Source organism: Cherax quadricarinatus, chromosome 44 (assembly GCF_038502225.1).
Source record: "Cherax quadricarinatus isolate ZL_2023a chromosome 44, ASM3850222v1, whole genome shotgun sequence".
NCBI classification, from domain to species: domain Eukaryota; kingdom Metazoa; phylum Arthropoda; class Malacostraca; order Decapoda; family Parastacidae; genus Cherax; species Cherax quadricarinatus.
The window spans coordinates 7,367,065-7,386,837 of NC_091335.1; the positions used below are offsets into that span (position 1 = coordinate 7,367,065).

General features: G+C 40.8%; 1 protein-coding gene across 1 annotated transcript; it reads right to left on the minus strand.

Annotated features, from left to right (window-relative positions):
* Positions 1 to 155: 155 nt before the first annotated feature.
* Positions 156 to 19,144, minus strand: LOC128705388 (uncharacterized). Its single transcript, XM_070094061.1, has 5 exons — positions 19,007 to 19,144; positions 16,468 to 16,585; positions 9,105 to 9,155; positions 3,739 to 3,821; positions 156 to 350 (listed from the first exon to the last, which is right to left on the minus strand). Exons 1-5 carry the CDS (start codon positions 19,019 to 19,021, stop codon positions 171 to 173), a joined length of 447 nt encoding a protein of 148 aa, XP_069950162.1. The 5' UTR covers positions 19,022 to 19,144; the 3' UTR covers positions 156 to 170.
* Positions 19,145 to 19,773: the final 629 nt, after the last annotated feature.

Here is a 19,773-nt window from a genome sequence, read left to right on the forward strand (position 1 = left end):
TAAATAATTTTAATTTACAACATGCAAACTAGTTAATTACACACTTCCCCAACCAATTATATTCTATTAATTTAAGATTTTTCTAATTCTGAATATCCTGCATCCTTTGGCCAACATGACCTAGGTAACAAGAAAAATAATTTGTTTAAAAAATTCCTTTGTAATCTTAATTATGGCTCCACATCTGGCAAGCTATACATGTATACTGCAAAATGTATAATACTAACCTGGGAGGCTGTACGAGGAGTCAGTGGGGCATGTGGTGAAATTGAACTGTCAGAGCTGTAACTGTAGCTTTGAGCTAGTAGACGACTCAAGGGAATGCTAGGGTCAACACTAGATCCTCCGTTCTGTCAAACAATATTTTATTGTTAATGTCCTCATACCTATAAGAATTTTAAAACGTGCTCTAATAAAATTAAACACTGATGTGAGAGTAGATACTGCTAGAGCCCTGTGGATTATTCATACACAACATTAAACACATCTGATAACTCAGCATTGCACAACAAGGACTAAGGCTAATAAAAATAAAAGTTGGCTTTGAGGATAATGACAGAATAGGTCCTGAAAATTTAACTATAGGAAGTGGAATAATACAGTACATTTTACAATTAGGGTATACCTGGAGGGTGTTCCAAGGGTCAACATCACCATGGCCTAGTCCATGACCACGCCTTGCAAGTATGAAACTATAGCAAGCTCATTATGCAAGGCATTTTGGAGAGGTATGCTTCCCAAAGGTAATCCCAAAGCTGAAGCATACCTATAATTCTTGGGAAGGGAAGGTAAAGGTAGGAAAGAGGACAGGCCAGAGGCAATTCGGAATTCTGCAGGAACAGACACAGGAGAATAAATTGGCAATTTAGGTATAGCAGAGGAGCACTGACACCAAGTACAGAAAGAATTAGCAATGCTAATGCAATTTAATAAGGTGTAGTGTTGTAACATGACAATTATTCTGACTATTATTCTTACTATGACTAAATGTAGAGATGGTACAAAATTCTCATGTAACTGCCTACTCGAGTGTGTAGGAGTCTGCTTCAACCAAATGACTAATGGCAGTTACGAAACCCTGTACTTTGTAGCTCTACTGCATTCATAACTTCACTATTCGCTCTACTTTGGCATACTTTAAATATTTTTAGTTCATATGGATTTCCCTATGTAATTTTCAACCATGCCCTCTTGACTTTATTGTACAACCTATCTTTCTCTACTCTTCTCATGCCCTTTAATAAAGGTATTTTGCATGTTATGATCATATTCTTTGATCATATCCCTTGTTATTCTAATTAGGTTAAATGCTTCCATTCAAATTTTTTCCTTTGTCACAAGCAGTGGTTAGATTAAGTGACAAGCTTCAGTTTACCAAGAGCATTCTATTTATTTTAATTATTAATTTGAACATGATACATAGAACTACAAGGAAATACAGTGTTTAAGTGTAACATGCCAAAGCCCCTTGTATGCAGAGCATTATGGGCAGGCTTAAAATTAACTTAAGATTAACTAAGCAATGATATATTCAGTGGTAAACATTGTAAACATTTAACAATTAAACACAAATGACTATTTCAAAGACAGGTCATATGGTCATTTACTGTGTTGCTGAGCATTAAGTAGAATGGAGTATTCTGTTAGGTAATGTAATTAAAAATAACAGATTGATTGGGTCACAGGTTAAACATTTGAGATACAATTATTCAGTATTTATTTAGTTGTGGGTGAGTAAGTGATTTTTAAGAGGAGACTTTAATTTATAAACAGACAGTGTTTCTTTTATATTCACAGGTAATGAATTCCAGATTTTTGAGCCTTTTATGTGCATTGAGTTTTTGCATAGTGTGAGATGGACACGAGGAATATCAAAGTGATCTGTGCCTTGTGTTATGGTCATGTGTTATGATCATGTGTTCTGTTGAGGTTGGTAAGGAGACGTTTGAGGGGTCGGGTTTATATCCAAGTTGAGTGTTCTATGTATGTAGTAGGTACAATAAGAAGTATGGATGTTTTGTATAGCGAGTAGGTTTAGTTTTGAATATTGGTGGAGTGTGCTGCCTGTAGTGGGAATCTATCATTCTGACTGCAGCCTTTTGTTGGGTAATTAATGGTCTGAGATGGTTTGTTGTTGTTGAGCCCCATGCACAAATTTGATAGGTGAGAGAGGGGTAAATAAGCGAGTGATATAGGGCCAGGAGGGCTGACTGTGGAACATAGTACCGTATCTTCGATAGTATGCCTACGGTCCGAAATTTTCTTGAAAATTTGTTGTACATGTGTTTGAAATGTAAGTATTATCAAGGTGGATTCCTAAGAATTTTCCCTCTGAGCTTTGTGATAGGTGATCCATTTATCATTATGTTAAGAGGGACATCTGTAGCTCTGTTACCAAACTGAATGAAGTAGGTTTTGTCAATGTTGAGAGTAAGTTTGTTAGTCTTCATCCAGGTAGATATTTTCTGTAATTCGGTATTCACAGTATTAGCTAGCACGACTGAGCTCGGGTGAGAGATGACGTATGTAGTGCCATCTGCAAATAGTGTGGGTTTGAGTAGTTGCGATGCATTTGGTAGGCCATTTATGTAAACAAAAAGAGAAGAGGGCCAAGGACACTTCCCTATGGGACACCACTGTAATTGGCTGTGCGGAAGAGTTTGCTCCATTTGTGTACACATATTGGCTTCTGTTGCAGATGTATGACTTTAGGTAATTGAGGAAGTGCCCTCTTATACCATAGTGCGACAATTTTATGTGGAGCAAGTCATGGTCAACTGTATCAAAAGCTTTACATAAATCAATGAAGATTCCCAATGGGACTTTTTTCTCTAGTGTAGTGTATATTTTTTCTAGCACGTGTACAATAGCATCATTCGTATTTTTATTAGGCATGAACCCAAACTGACGGGTCGAGCATGTTGTGGGTGATGAGATAGGAACAGATTCGCTTATGAATTAATTTTTCAAAGATTTGAAAGAGAGGGTGTAGGTTGGATATTGGCCAATAGTTATTCAAGTCTGTTTGGTCTCCTTTATGGATTGGGGTGACCCTCGCTATTTTGAGAACTGTAGGAAAGGTAGAGGATTCGATGGATTTGTTAAAGTGTTGCAATGACTGGTGACAGCACTTGCGACACTTTCGTATATAAAGGGTGGCAAGGCATTTAAGTGTCTTTTTTTTTTAGTGTTGATAATAAGGAAGACGTCTGTTGGGTTAGTCAGAGCTAGGAACAGTGTATTCGGGTAGTTGCCAGTGAGGTAGTCATTGGGTGGGGTATTTGAGCTTGGGATTTTATTGGCAAGGTTTTTTCCTATGGTGGAGAAGAAATAGTGTGTTTGCTGTTTCAGTTAGTGGGAGTTGGGGTTCATCTGGTTTTGTTAGTTCAATTGCGCTGTTTTGTGATATCTTTTTTGTTCCTAGAATTTCCGATAGGTTTTTCCAGCCCTTATCAGGCTGGTTAGGACTGACGAGTAACGTTTTGTTTGGTCTCTGGTTATGTGACCCATTCTGTACTGTTTTTCGTATACAGTACATTTTGCATACTAAAAGGAGGGGGAATGTACTACATAATTTAATAAAAAATTGAGCACCTGCCTAAATTTTTGAGTGCCTTTTTCCAATTTAGACTTGTCCAGTTACATTAGTTAATCTGTGCTTTGTGAAAAAGTTCATACAATCCTATTAATATTCTTTTTTTTTTTAGGGCATTTCGAAAAATTTGGCCTACACTGTACCTGTAAACTTTTTTTTGGTCCAACTGGTCCAAGATCACCACTGTTTCCTTCAGTGCCATTCATCAGTTCAGTCAGCATAGCATCTGTCAAAATATAGCAAGATATTTTTTAGCAGTCCGAGACGAAGAGAAGTTTAATTAAAAAACACCAAATTTTACACACAGCAGCATAAATCTGTACAATGGTTCTGAGAAAAGTGTTTTAGGCAGAGCTACAATGGTACATTAGATACAACATACAACAGCCCATATCAGTGCAACCTTTTCCCATTAGACTATGTATTCTTACTTTTAGGCCCATATGTACAATGACGAGAATATTTTGAGGAACTTAAATGTGGAAGAGAGGAAGGCAGCAATTTCATGCATTAGCATGGGAGGTATAACATTTTAGGTGTGAAGAAGAGCTGATTTGAGTATGGGGAAGGTGTGCAAGGCACTGGGTTGAACGGAAGGGGGTAAAGTGGCTTGAACTGATGGGATCATGACAAATGTTAAAAGAAAGTGGGAATATTAAGAGAGGTTGGTACTTTTTAATAAATGTACATATTAGAGAGGGGACAGTACCTAGGGATTGGCAGAGAGCATGTATAGTTCCTTTATATAAAGTGATGGAGGAGAAAAAAAAAAAATTGAAATTTATACAGGAACAAGTTCACTGGTTATACCAGGTAGTGTATGGTAGGGTTATTAGTGAAAGAATTAGCGAAGAGCAGGATAGGGGATGTGTAGACCAAGTTTTTACATTAAAACATACAAGTAAACAATATTTAGGTAAAGTTAAAGGGTTGGAGGGAGGGGGTAAAGGAGGTTTTGTGTGCGAGGGGCTTGGACTTCCAGCAGGCATGCGTGAGCGTGTTTGATAGGAGTGAATGGAGACAAATGGTTTTTAATACTTGACGTGCTGTTGGAGTGTGAGCAAAGTAACATTTATGAAGGGATTCAGGGAAACCGGCAGGCCGGACTTGAGGTAAGTTTTTCTTGCATTCATGAATTTGGAAAAGGCATATGATAGGGTAGATAGGGGAGCAATGTGGCAGATGTTGCAAGTGTATGGAATAGGTAGCAAGTTACTTAAGAACACAAGGAACACTGCAGCAGGCCTACTGACCCATGCAAAGCAGGTCCATGTCCCGTCCCGTCCTGTCCCCCCCCCCCAGGATTGGCCCAATGACCCACCTAGTCAGGTCACTTCCACTTAAGGAGCATGGCATCAGACCTAGTAGCACAAACTAGTCAGGTCCAACTCACCCACCCACACCCACTCGTGTATTTATCTATTTTTAAAACTACACAACGTTTTAGCCTCTACAACTGTACTCAGGAGTTTGTTCCACTCCTCCACCTTTGGGCAGGTGTAGATTACCTAGGATAACCCAGAGAAAAGTCCATGGAGGCAAAGGGAGTGCAGGAGAGTAGTGGTACCAACACTTATGGGCATGAAGCATGGGTTGTAAATGGTGCAGCGAGTATGCTGGAGGCAGTGGAGATGTGTAAGGGAAATGCATGGTGTAAGTATTATGCAGAGAATTCTAAGTGCGGAAATTAGAGGTGGAGTTACTAAAAGTATTATTCAGAGGGCTGAAGAGGGGTTGCTGAGGTGGTTTAGTCATTTAGAAAGAATGGAGCAAATTAGGATGACAGGGTATATAAACTTGTAGTGAAGGGTAGTAGTAGTGGGAGTCATCCTAGGAAAGGATGGAGGGAAGGGGTAAAAGAGTGTGTATCTGGACCTTGAGTTTACCTGGAGAGTTCCAAGGGTCAATGCCCCCCTGGCCTGGTCTGTGACCAGGCCTCATGGTGGATCAGGGCCTGATCAACCAGGCTGTTACTGCTGGCTACGCGCAATCCAACATACGAACCACAGCCCGGCTGGTCAGGTACCAACTTCAGGTGCTTGTCCAGTGCCTGCTAGAAGAGAGCCAGGGGTCTATTGGTAATCCCCCTTATGTATGCTGGGAGGCACTTGAAGTGTCTTGGGCCCCTGACACTTATTGTGTTGTCTCTTAACGTACTAGCGAGACCCCTGCTTTTCATTGGGGGGATGTTGCATTGTCTGCAGAGTATTTTGCTTTCATAGGGAGTGATTTTCGTGTGCAAGTTTGGTACTAGACCCTCTAGGATTTTCCAGGTGTATATAATCGTGCATCTCTCCTGCCTGCATTCCAGGGAGTACAGGTTCAGGAACTTCAAGCACTGCCAGTAATTGAGGCATTTTATCTCTTATGCATGCCGTGAAGGTTCACTGTACATTTTCTAGGTCAGCAATTTCACCTGCCTTGAAAGGTGCTGTTAGTGTGCACCCATATTCCAGCCTAGATAGAACAAGCGACCTGAAGAGTATCATGGGCTTGGCATCCCTAGTTTTGAAGGTTCTCATTATCCATCCTGTCATTTTTCTAGCAGATGCGATAGATACAACGTTATGGTCCTTGAAGGCGAGATCCTCTGACATGATCACTCCGAGGTCTTTGATATTAGTTTTTCACTATTGTATGGTTGGAATTTGTTTTATACTCTTAAGTTTTAATTTCCTCACGTTTACCATATTGGAGTAATTGAAATTTCTCATTGTTGAACTTCGTTGTTTTCTGCAGCCCACTGAAAGATTTGGTTGATGTCCACCTGGAGCCTTGCAGTGTCTGCAATGGAAGACACTCGTGCAGATTTGGGTGTCATCTGCAAAGGAAGACACGGTGCTGTGGCTTACATCCTTGTCTATGTCAGATATGAGGATGAGGAACAAGATGGGAGCAAGTGCTGTGCCTTGCAGGACAGAGCTTTTCACCGTAGCCACCTCAGACTTTACTCTGTTGACTACTGTGTTCTATTTGTCAGGAAATTATAGATCCATCTACGAACTTTTCCTGTTATTCCTTCACGCATTTTGTGCGCTATTATGCCATGGTCACTTGTTGAAGGCTTTTGCAAAGTGTGTGTATTACATCTGCATTCTTTTTGTCTTCTAGTGCATCTAGGACCTTGTAGTGATCCAGTAGTTGGGACAGACAGGAGCGACGTGCTCTAAACCCATGTTGCCCTGGGTTGTGTAATTGATGGATATCTAGATGGGTGACTATCTTGCTTCTTAGGACCCTTTCAAAGATTTTTATGATATGAGATGTTAGCGCTATCAGTCTGTACTTCTTTGCTATTGCTTTACTGCCCCCTTTGTGGAGTGGGGGTATGTGTTGTTTTTAGTAACTGTTGGACAACCCCAGTGTCCATGCTCCCTCTCCATAGGATGTTAAAAGCACATGAGAGAGGCTTCTTGCAGTTCTTGATGAACATTGAGTTCCACGAGTCTGGCCCTGGGGCAGAGTGCATGGGCATGTCATTTATTGCCTGTTCGAAGTCATTTGGTTTCAGGATAACGTCAGATAGGCTTATGTTTACCGAATTCTGTGGCTCTCAAATTCACTTAGAACTTCGACTCAGTCTGGTTAGCAGCTTGCTAAACACATCATATTGGGACTTGAGTAGCTCACTCATTTCCTTGCTGTCATCTGTGTAGGACCAATCTTGTTGAAGTAGGGGCCCAATACTGGATGTTGTTCTAGACTTTGATTTGGCGTAAGAAAAGAAATACTTGGGGTTTCTTTCGATTTCATTTATGGCTTTTAGTTCTTCCTGCGATTCCCAACTCCCATAAGATTCCTTTAGCTTTAGTTCGATGTTCACTATTTCTCCGACCAGTGTCTCCCTACGCATTGCAGATATATTGGCCTCTTTAGCAGCTCGGTTATTCTTTTCTGTCGCATGTAAAGGGAGCGCCTGTCTTTCTATTTTACATCTACTCCTCCTTTTTCTTAAGAAATATGCCTCGAGCATACATTGAGTGCCACAGAGTTGATCTGTTCTCGGCATAAGATGGGGTATGTTTCTTAGGCTATCTTCCCAGCTTATATCATTTGGGACTTTGTTTACTTGGTCCAACTTTATGGTCTCGTTATTGAAGTTGAATTTGGTGAATGCTCCTGCGTGACTGATCCCATTTCGTCTGTCTGGGGCTCCGCACAAACGTCTGAACCTTGATTATGTTGCGATCTGAGTATACTGGGATCCATATTTTGTTGTCAAAGTGATCCTTTGTGTGTGTCTCTGAAAGCCACGAACATTGCATTTGCCTCTGCAAGCAGTCCACAGATGAAAGGTATTTTGTCATAAATTGCTGGCTTTAGACCCTGTATATTTGCAAAGAATGTCATCGGATTGGTGGTATTAGTGTGCAAGGGGCTTGGACATACAGCAGGCACGTGTGAACGTGTTAGATAGGAGTGAACAGAGTTTTCAGGACTTGACGAGCTGTTGTAGTGCGAGAGTAATATTTTGTGAAGGGATTCAGGGAAACTGGTTAGCTGAACTAGTCCTGGAGGTGAGAAGTACAATGCCTACACTTTAAAGGTGTTGGAATATTTGCTATTTGGAGTGACATCTGAATTGTCATATCAGCACACCTCTGCAAAGACTGAGTATGTGAGCGATTGTGATTTTTTTTTTGAGCCACTAAGTAGATGGCCAGCATGTTTGGGGTTGAGGGGGGTGTAGACTACAATATTTCATTCCACAGACATTTAAAACAAGACAACTGTCTGTATGTACAAGTTAAATATACAATTAAAATCACAATACTATTAATGCACAATCATTAACAGTACAAAAGCTCCATGCCTCCAATTTCAACCTTAATGCAAATACCATCTCTTGAGGGTAGGGGAAAACATGAAGTTCACCATCATTCACTGTCTTGTTAGAAGTGCTCATCAATTTAGATGACCCTCCAATTGCAGAATCCCAGAGCAAGAGTGCAGGCACTGCTCTTCCCACCTCAAGGACTAAGTCCTTCAGTGCTTAAGAAAATCCTTTGAATAGAACCTTTAAAATCTACTAATGAACAAAAACCTACCCCTAAAGAAAACAAAATTTAAAAAATAATGTGACAAGGAGGAAGAGAAACTACATAGAAATAAGTGCAGTGTTGAGAATACCAGGAACAGGTTCAATAAAAGGCAACTGAACAGGTGTAGGAGAGGGAGGGAAGCTTTCAGATGTACAAAGCTTACAAATTTACGAGGTCATTCAGTAACTGACTATATTACAAACACCCACACTATGACTAAAGCCAAACTTCCTGTATAAATCACTAACGAGGGAACCAAAAACAATACGACAATTCACAAATATACTTTATATTTTAATATTCTTACTTAGACAGTAAAATTCATCTGAAATATTAGTTTTGGGACATACAAACTGTAGTTACTGCAAAATTTTTATATTCTGCTTATTTAGCAAGAGTTGCCAAGCAAGGCAGCAAGATTTGGCTATAACATTACCTACAGTACACTAAAAAATCTGAATGCTTACTTATGTTACTTGTTCTAAGGGCACCAGAGTAGTTTGTCCGGTCAATCTGATCTGTAAGAAAGCAAAGTTTTTCAGTAGAATCAAACTTATTCAAGAAAAGACTGAACATTACATTTAGAGGACTATAAACCAAATGGGTAATTCAGTGTAAGTGATGATAGATTTAGATTTTGCCACCGAAGTGGCTAATTAATTGTGCACCCCATATCCATCCTGTGGACGGTAGTGCAAGAGCATATGGATACACAAAAGGCCTAGGACCTAGGCCCCAAAAGGGGTTAACAGGTGTACATGTGGATTTACATCAACATATCTACACTTATTTGTTACATGCAAACTGAGGAAATTTGCTTAGTATATCGAGTATTTTATTTTCATTAAGATATCTTGACGTGTCACAGCCTGGCCACTACAACATCAGTCAGTACTTGTAACCAAGCCTAAGCCTGGCCACTACAACATCAGTCAGTACTTGTAACCAAGCCTAAGCCTGGCCACCACAACATCAGTCAGTCTGTTCACATTGCAAGTTGCTCCATAAACATACTTATCTACGTTCATGTTATCATAGTGGGTTATAGATCTACTCAGGCTTCTAACTGCATTCCTAAAACAATGATTTCCATTATTTACTTCTCTCCTAATATTATTCCTAATGCTAGACACATACCAATGTTATATTCTACATTCTCCTTCTGGGTACTCTTCTTGGCTAACATATCAACTTTATCATGAAGGAGTAATCCAATGTGTGATGGGATCCATATCAATTTTACATTAATTCCTTTGTCCCTGATTTTTTAGTATACCTGGCTTCTCAAATGAGCATGTTGGAGTCGCTATACGAGTCAAGAGCCTTCAGCGACGACAATCAGTAATGATAGTCAAGCTCGGTGTCATAAGTTAGCTTTAGCACCATTAAGATTGCAAACAATTCAGTTTGCAGTGTAGACGCCCAGCTGTTAATTCTTATGCCTAGTTCAACAAATTTATCATTCTTAACTAGGGAGGTGGCAACAAGAGCAGATGCAGCCCTGCCAGAAGACTCCTGTTTAGATCCATCAGTGTATATAACTTGTGTTAACTTATTACTACCAGCTAGGCGAAAAATTTCTTCTTGAGCAGGTGCTTTAACAAGTGATTTAAGGAAGGGATTACTAGCAATGAGCTTCTTGGGAGGGACTTGCAGGTATGTGATATTAAATGAACACATCTTCCATGGAGGGGTGAAATGCTTTGTCTACAGTGACAGTTCATGCAGGTTATAAAAATACAATTGCACATTGTCACAATCCATTTAGATGTGTGTGTTTACTTTAGACATTTAATAAGGTTCGTTGTGACTGACTGGTTCATTTCTTAGCATTCTAATGCATACCAAGTACAGTGTTAATCTCAACAATCCTATCATTGATATTAAATACCAAGCTTCCTCATATTAAGAACCTTTGTAGATTTGGAACAACCAAGAATAATTCTGAGAGCTTCATTCTGCATTAACTCCAAAGGTCAGAACTTTCTCTAGCTAATAACATGGGAACAGCATAATCAAATTAAGGATCTAATATAGGCTATGTACCTCATTGTCATGATTCTCACATTAGCACCATAGTTGGGGTTGTAGCCAGCAACAGCTTCGAGAGCATTTAGCCCATCTTTGCATTTCTTATTTAGTTGTGGTAGTGGATTTGTTAAAGGATACATCTTCACCAAGATAGCTAATGTTTTCACCATGCAAATAGATGGGTGGGGGATGTCATTTGCTTGTTAATATCTGTTTTAGAGAAGATATTATAAGGCCTAGTCGATTACAAATTGATTGAACTTCATTAAGAATGGTACTTATGCCCTGTTGCATAGATCATGTCATCAGCATAGCTTATAGCTATATGTTTAAGCAAGGCATGCAGAGCATTTAGGAGAGCATTAATCAGATTATATAGCATGGAACCGAGAACTCTTCTCTGCAGTGTACCTAGGGACATTTCTTTAGACTCGCTTCTAAAGCCTTGGTAGAGAGGTATCCCATTATCCAGCAGAGTATGCTACAAATATTCATTTTGGCTAGTTCATGTAGTATAACGGTTCTATTCATATCAAATGAAGATTTTAGATCAAGAAATGTGGTAAAACTAGTAGAGGAGTGAGCAGTGAGAAATGTGGAAACAGTTCTGCACACTTACCTTTCATGAACCCATAGAGGTAGGGGTAAAGTTGGTGTCCGATTCTGTGGTACAGAATGTTAAACATCATTCTTTCAAAAGTTTTACAAACACAATTGGTTAAGGAGATCAGTCTAAATGTATCAGGCTTAGGAATAGGCACAACAAGACTATTGGTCCAGGAAGTAGGAAGAACTCCCTCAATGTAACTGAGATTATACAGTGCCAACAAAGGATTATCAGGCACATGCCTTAGTTCTGAGAATATCATAGGTTATACCATCCTCTCCAGCAGTTGATCGAACTTTAGTTAACATGTCATCTAATTCATACTCGGTGAAGCGGCAATCACTCAATACTTTGGCTCAAAATTAATCAGTTTCAACATTTCTTCAGAAGCACTAAGTTTTTTTCTATTACGAGAGGGAAGGTTTTCATGCCTGGATGTTTTGGACTAGTCATTTATGAGGTCATTTGCTTTTTCAAGAGGAAAGGGATGAGCAACATTGCCAGCCTTTTTCCTGGTTATTTTATTTATACATTTCCAAGCCAAACTTAAAGGGGTAGACCTATTTAATCAACTAACAAATTGTTCCCATTCCTGTTGCCCAAGTTCTTGCTTTCTATTCCTTGCATTTGTTAGTGTAGCTTGGAAAGTTCTGAACAGGTCTTGGTTTCAATATTCACAGAATGCTTTACCAATCCTCCTAGCTGCACGCATTAGACTGCGCAGCTGTGGATCATTATAGTACGTATTTATATTGGTTTATATTGTCATTTATAGTGGAAGGTTTTTCTTTTCCTGCCCATTGATCTGTGAGTAGACTCAATAGTGGCAACTAAATCACTGAATGCGTGTGCCAATGGGTTCATAATTCTAATACCATTGATCCAAGTGGTTAATAAAGTTATCTCCGTTCTGGGTTGATAATAAGTTTCCTCCTCCTGTATTTAGCTCCTTGACTGCTGGAGATATGATCAAGATTGACAGTCGAGTCTTGAGAAGTGATCAGATAGAAGATCAACTGACTTTCTTAAACACATCGGCAGATTCCCACTAAAGCAGAGTGGCCCGAGGAAGAAACTTTCAGAAGAGTGCTTTACACTACAGTTATAAAACTGCAACATTAACATCCCTCCTTAAGAGGGCAGGCACTGTACTTCCCATCTCCAGGAAGAGTCCTGGCCTGCCAATTTCCCTGAATCCCTTCATATATGTTACTCTGCTCACTCCAACAGCACATCAAGTACTAAAATCCATTCGTTTCCATTCACTCCTATCAATATGCTCTCACATGCTTGCTGGAAGTCCAAACCCCTCACACACAAAACCTCCTTTACCCCCTCCCTCCAACCCTTCCTAGGCTGATCCCTACCCGGCCTTCCCTCCCCCACAGATTTATACACTCGAAGTCATTCTGTTTTGTTCGATTCTCTCCACATGTCCGAACCACCTCAACAACCCCTCCTCGGCCCTCTGGATAATAGTTTTGGTAATCCCACACCTTCTAATTTCCAAACTACGAATTCTCTGCATTATATTCACACCACACATTGCCCTCAGACATGACATCTCCACTGCCTCCAGCCTCCTCGTTACAACATTCATCACCCATGCTTCACACCCATACAAGTGTTGGTACAACTATACTCTCATACATTCCCCTCTCTGCTTTCATGGACAAAGTTCTTTGTCTCCACAGACTCCTAAGTGCACCACTCACCCTTTTCCCCTCATCAATTCTATGATAGACCCATCTGCTGACACATCCACTCCTAAATATCTGAATACATTCAACTAGAGAACAAATGGATTTGTCAGTTAAAAATAGGAGAGGAGAGTTATTAAATGGAGAGTTAGAGGTATTGGGAAGATGGAGGGAATATTTTGAGGAATTGTTAAAATGTTGAAGATAGGGAAGCTGTGATTTCGTGTATAGGGCAAGGAGGAATAACATCTTGTAGGAGTGAGGAAGAGCCAGTTGTGAGTGTGGGGGAAGTTCGTGAGGCAGTAGGTAAAATGAAAGGGGGTAAGGCAGACGGGATTGATGGGATAAAGATAGAAATGTTAAAAGCAGGTGGGGATATAGTTTTGGAGTGGTTGGTGCAATTATTTAATGTATGGAAGAGGGTAAGGTACCTAGGGATAGGCAGAGAGCACGCATAGTTCCTTTGTATAAAGGCAAAGGGGACAAAAGAGTGCAAAAATTATAGGGGGATAAGTCTGTTGAGTATACCTGGTAAAGTGTATGGTAGAGTTATTATTGAAAGAATTAAGAGCAAGACGGAGAATAGGATAGCAGATGAACAAGGAGGCTTTAGGAAAGGTAGGGGGTGTGTGGGCCAGGTGTTTACAGTGAAACATAAGTGAACAGTATTTAGATAAGGCTAAAGAGGTCTTTGTGGCATTTATGGACTTGGAAAAGGCATATGACAGGGTGGATAGGGGGGCAATGTGGCAGATGTTGCAGGTGTATGGTGTAGGAGGTAGGTTACTGAAAGCAGTGAAGAGTTTTTATGAGGATAGTGAGGCTCAAGTTAGAGTATGTAGGAAAGAGGGAAATTATTTCCCAGTAAAAGTAGGCCTTAGACAAGGATGTGTGATGTCACCGTGGTTGCTTAATATATTTATAGATGGGGTTGTAAGAGAAGTAAATGCAAGGGTCATGGCAAGAGGCGTGGAGTTAAAAGATAAAGAATCACACAAAGTGGGAGTTGTCACAGTTGCTCTTTGTTGATGACACTGCTCTTGGGAGATTCTGAAGAGAGGTTGCAGAGATTGGTGCACAAAAGAAAATTAAAAGTGAATACAGGAAAGAGTAAGGTTATGAGGATAAAAAGATTAGGTGATGAAAGATTGGATATCAGATTGGAGGGAGAGAGTATGGAGGAGGTGAATGTATTCAGATATTTGGGAGTGGACGTGTCAGCGGATGGGTCTATGAAAGATGAGGTGAATCATAGAACTGATGAGGAGAAAAGGGTGAGTGGTGCACTTAGGAGTCTGTGGAGACAAAGAACTTTGTCCTTGGAGGCAAAGAGGGGAATGTATGAGAGTATAGTTTTACCAACGCTCTTATATGGGTGTGAAGCATGGGTGATGAATGTTGCAGCGAAGAGAAGGCTGGAGGCAGTGGAGATGTCATGTCTGAGAGCAATGTGTGGTGTGAATATAATGCAGAGAATTCGTAGTTTGGAAGTTACGAGGAGGTGCAGGATTACCTACAGACCAATAGCACTAACATCCCATATCATAAAAATCTTTGAAAGGGTCCTAAGAAGCAAGATCACCACCCATCTAGAAACCCATCAGTTACACAACCCAGGGCAACATGGGTTTAGAACAGGTCTCTCCTGTCTGTCTCAACTATTGGATCACTACGACAAGGTCCTAAATGCACTAGAAGACAAAAAGAATGCAGATGTAATATATACAGACTTTGCAAAAGCCTTCGACAAGTGTGACCATGGCGTAATAGCACACAAAATGCGTGCTAAAGGAATAACAGGAAAAGTCGGTCGATGGATCTATAATTTCCTCACTAACAGAACACAGAGAGTAGTCGTCAACAGAGTAAAGTCCGAGGCAGCTACGGTGAAAAGCTCTGTTCCACAAGGCACAGTACTCGCTCCCATCTTGTTCCTCATCCTCATATCCGACATAGACAAGGATGTCAGCCACAGCACCGTCTTCCTTTGCAGATGACACCCGAATCTGCATGACAGTGTCTTCCATTGCAGACACTGCAAGGCTCCAGGCGGACATCAACCAAATCTTTCAGTGGGCTGCAGAAAACAATATGAAGTTCAACGATGAGAAATTTCAATTACTCAGATATGGTAAACATGAGGAAATTAAATCTTCATCAGAGTACAAAACAAATTCTGGCCACAAAACAGAGCGAAACACCAACGTCAAAGACCTGGGAGTGATCATGTCGGAGGATCTCACCTTCAAGGACCATAACATTGTATCAATCACATCTGCTAGAAAAATGACAGGATGGATAATGAGAACCTTCAAAACTAGGGAGGCCAAGCCCATGATGACACTCTTCAGGTCACTTGTTCTATCTAGGCTGGAATATTGCTGCACACTAACAGCACCTTTCAAGGCAGGTGAAATTGCCGACCTAGAAAATGTACAGAGAACTTTCACGGCGCGCATAACGGAGATAAAATACCTCAATTACTGGGAGCGCTTGAGGTTCCTAAACCTGTATTCCCTGGAATGCAGGATGGAGAGATACATGATTATATACACCTGGAAAATCCTAGAGGGACTAGTACCGAACTTGCACACGAAAATCACTCACTACGAGAGCAAAAGACTTGGCAGACGATGCACCATCCCCCCAATGAAAAGCAGGGGTGTCACTAGCACGTTAAGAGACCATACAATAAGTGTCAGGGGCCCGAGACTGTTCAACTGCCTCCCAGCACACATAAGGGGGATTACCAACAGACCCCTGGCAGTCTTCAAGCTGGCACTGGACAAGCACCTAAAGTCAGTTCCTGATCAGCCCGGCTGTGGCTCGTACGTTGGTTTGCGTGCAGCCAGCAGCAACAGCCTGGTTGATCAGGCTCTGATCCACCAGGAGGCCTGGTCACAGACCGGGCCGCGGGGGCGTTGACCCCCGGAACTCTCTCCAGGTAAACTCCAGGTAAACCGATTGTCTTAAGGGGTGGGAGTGGAGGCGGTACGAAGTCAGTTAAAATTCGTTCCATGGTAAACTCCCAGAACTCATTCTTACCGAAATATTTTCATAAACCTTAACTTAAGGCAGTGTCACCTTTAAGGAAAGTAACCCGCGCTAGCAACGTACAATTGCTAGCATTAGGAAAAAACAAGGTAATGGGAGGCAATCAGATTCGCTCCAAGCGGGAAGCCAAATTCTTTAGAACAAGAGCGACTCGTCAATATCAAGAAACTTCCTTGAACCGTTTTATTAAATACTCCTAAACTAAATTAACGTTTATCTAAGTACACATTTTACCAAGTCATAATATGAAGTATCAATCCAACCTTTCATCTAGTAGACTTAACAAGAGGTTATGAGAAACTCAGTTGCCAAGAAGCCTACAGAATTAAACTGTCAAAACTTATTTAATGAAGCCATTCTTACCCTTCCAGTTTAGCAGAATGGAAATTGTACCCAACAGTCTCACTACCTTTAAACTACTTGTACATCAACACTTACCAGTAGCGTTTTTGCATGTACTGTCTGAAGTGATGTTGCGAAGGTCTAAGGAGTTAAGAAAAGAGTCGTCCTGCTCAGTGCCAACATTCAGGGATCCATAAAGATCACTCAGCTCATTCTGATTAAGTAGTCAAATATGCAAAAAACCACAATTAGCATTTAATATTTTCTTTAATAAAAAAATTAGTAATAAGTATGCAGACAACCGATACTCTGCAACGAACTTTATTTTATAACACTTACCTAAAACAATATTTGCACATGAGCGTATTTCAATCAGGGAGAAGCGCTAAACCAGTATGGGACATGCAGAGCATTAGGAAGCAGGATCGACATAAGTAAATTAATACCAACTTCCCTGGATCCCCCCCCCCCACATGCGGGGTCAGTGAACTTAACACCAGTGGATGAAGTTTGTAGTTATTCAAATGTAATTAGTCACTGGGTAGCTCTAAACCAACAGGGGTCATACAATGCTTGAGTAATGGGAAGTAATTAAGTTAATCCAAAGGAAGGTAGTATATCCAACTTTTATGGTTCTGCACCTCAAGGGAACAAGTATAGACTTCACCCTGAGGACAACGAGGACATTACCTATCACTCAATTTCTGTAGCTATACAATATTCACGGGGAACTCTATAAAAACCCATATGAGCTGTACTGAGCCTGGGAAATGGTAGGCTTGATCCAGGGAAAAGGAACTCAAATTCCTGGGATGAGTCCGTTCATCAAGGAAACAGTTCTAACATCTGACCAACGTAATAAGTTAGCCAGTCTACAAAATACTCAGCGCCTGGGGTTTAATTAGAACTGAAGTGTACAAATAGTAGACAGGAATTATAACGGGATACAAATTTTAAGCTATTAAATAGACAATTCACAGCATTCGATTAAACAAATTTAGAAAGGATATTTAAGTACTTAGATCAAATTAAAAATACTTCACATAGGCCACTTTAAGCGTTGAAATCTGCCAAACAAGAAACTGACAAACTGACAAACATGGCCAAACATTTACTATCTTCGTCTACTTTTCAATTCCCCTCAAGGAAGGTTCCTTGATCCTGGTGAGGGGCTCTTGATCTAGGGAACTGGATGTGCTCCAGTTCCCTTAATTAACCCAGAATACCTTCCATCCCCCCCACAGGCGCTGTATAATCCTACGGGTTTAGCACTTCCCCCTTGATTATAATAATAATAGTTTTGAACTGTAAGCATAACTTTAGGGAATTGGATCTGTGCTCCAGTTCCCCGAATTAAGCCTGAATGCCTTCCACATCCCCCCCCCTGGGCGCTGTATAATCCTCCGGGTTTAGCGCTTCCCCCTTGATTATAATAATAATAATAATCTGAGCCCAGCCCCTCAAGGAAGGTTCCTTGATGTTGGTGAGGGGGTCTTGATTTAGGGAATTGGATCTGTGCTCCAGTTCCCCGAATTAAGCCTGAATGCCTTCCACATCCCCCCCCCCCCTGGGCGCTGTATAATCCTCCGGGTTTAGCGTTCCCCTTGATTATAATAATAATAATAATCTGAGCCCAGCCCCTCAAGGAAGGTTCCTTGAGCCCAGCCCCTCAAGGAAGGTTCCTTGATGTTGGTGAGGGGGTCTTGATTTAGGGAATTGGATCTGTGCTCCAGTTCCCCGAATTAAGCCTGAATGCCTTCCACATCCCCCCCCCCCTGGGCGCTGTATAATCCTCCGGGTTTAGCGTTCCCCTTGATTATAATAATAATAATAATCTGAGCCCAGCCCCTCAAGGAAGGTTCCTTGATGTTGGTGAGGGGGTCTTGATTTAGGGAATTGGATCTGTGCTCCAGTTCCCCGAATTAAGCCTGAATGCCTTCCACATCCCCCCCCCCTGGGCGCTGTATAATCCTCCGGGTTTAGCGTTCCCCTTGATTATAATAATAATAATAATCTGAGCCCAGCCCCTCAAGGAAGGTTCCTTGATGTTGGTGAGGGGGTCTTGATTTAGGGAATTGGATCTGTGCTCCAGTTCCCCGAATTAAGCCTGAATGCCTTCCACATCCCCCCCCCTGGGCGCTGTATATTATTATAATCAAGGGGAAGCGCTAAACCCGGAGGATTATACAGCGCCCAGGGGGGGGGATGTGGAAGGCATTCAGGCTTAATTCGGGGAACTGGAGCACAGATCCAATTCCCTAAATCAAGACCCCCTCACCAACATCAAGGAACCTTCCTTGAGGGGTAGGCGCTGTATAATCTTCCGGTTTAGCGCTTCCCCCTTGATTATAATAATAATAATAATAATAATAATAATAATAATAATAATGTAAGCATAACTAATTCCATAAAAATTTAACACCATTATTTTCACCCCAAATCCGTAGGATCAATCTATTTCACATATACGAGTTAAAAAACATGTAATGGGATGCAATTAGGTTCACTCCAAGGAAATGGAAAAGCTTTAATTTCTCGGATCAAGAGCCCCCCCCCCACATTTTTTTCCACCCAGATAATGGATCACTAAATCTGTCTGGACTGGCACAAGAAAGTCACAACCTAGGCCACTAACCAGGCTGTTAGGCATGATGGCGGCGTCTCTCCACAAAATCCTCGCCCACACAGGGTACTTATACTAAAATATTTCAAATTATTACTTTAAATATTAAATTAGCAAGAGTAACATTCAACAACAAGACTCAACCACCTACTCGAGTCTTCTCTCAGACGCCTCCAACGCCTTCCATGTTGCACTTACATCTTTATCATTTATAATTAATTAAACAATACTTTAAATTTCACAAATATTTATATCAGTAATGCTCCCTAAAATTATAAAGCTAAATAAATTAATAAATTTGTTTAAATTTTATTCTATGCATTATATAAATATCAACATTTTTAAAAAAATACGTCACCTAAATAATTGACGTCACAATCTCATTTGCATAATTGAATGTTTTAACCAATCATCGTTGAGAATATTTTTAATTGCGTTATAGTTGTTAGCATTAAGGGCTCCCCCAGTGTGAGCCGAACTAAATCCTCCCCCACCAGACATAAGCCTACACTCTGCCTTAGTGACCGGCCTCACGCAAGTCATTAAAATGTTACAGAACATTCATTAGGAATTAATTGTCGGCGCCGCCACAGAAATGTGCCCAACTAAAGAGGAGACAGGGCAAATATGTTAAAAATTGTAGGGTATCATAGGAGGCATCACAGTTCCAACAGATCCCCCAATCTCTGTCAGGTCACTCTTGTGATGGACTGGACACTGCTTTGTATTAGACTGAAGAAGCCACTGTGTGGCGAAACGTTTCCTTAATAAAGATTCCC

What these genes read in the sequence shown, in the direction of transcription:
- LOC128705388 (XM_070094061.1), bottom strand. An exon ending in TACATGCAAAAACGCTACTG is followed by an intron (nt 9,156 to 16,467) that starts GTAAGTGTTGAT and finishes GCTTTCTTACAG; the next exon opens with ATCAGATTGACCGGACAAAC. An exon ending in GACCAAAAAAAAGTTTACAG is followed by an intron (nt 351 to 3,738) that starts GTACAGTGTAGG and finishes ATTGTTTGACAG; the next exon opens with AACGGAGGATCTAGTGTTGA.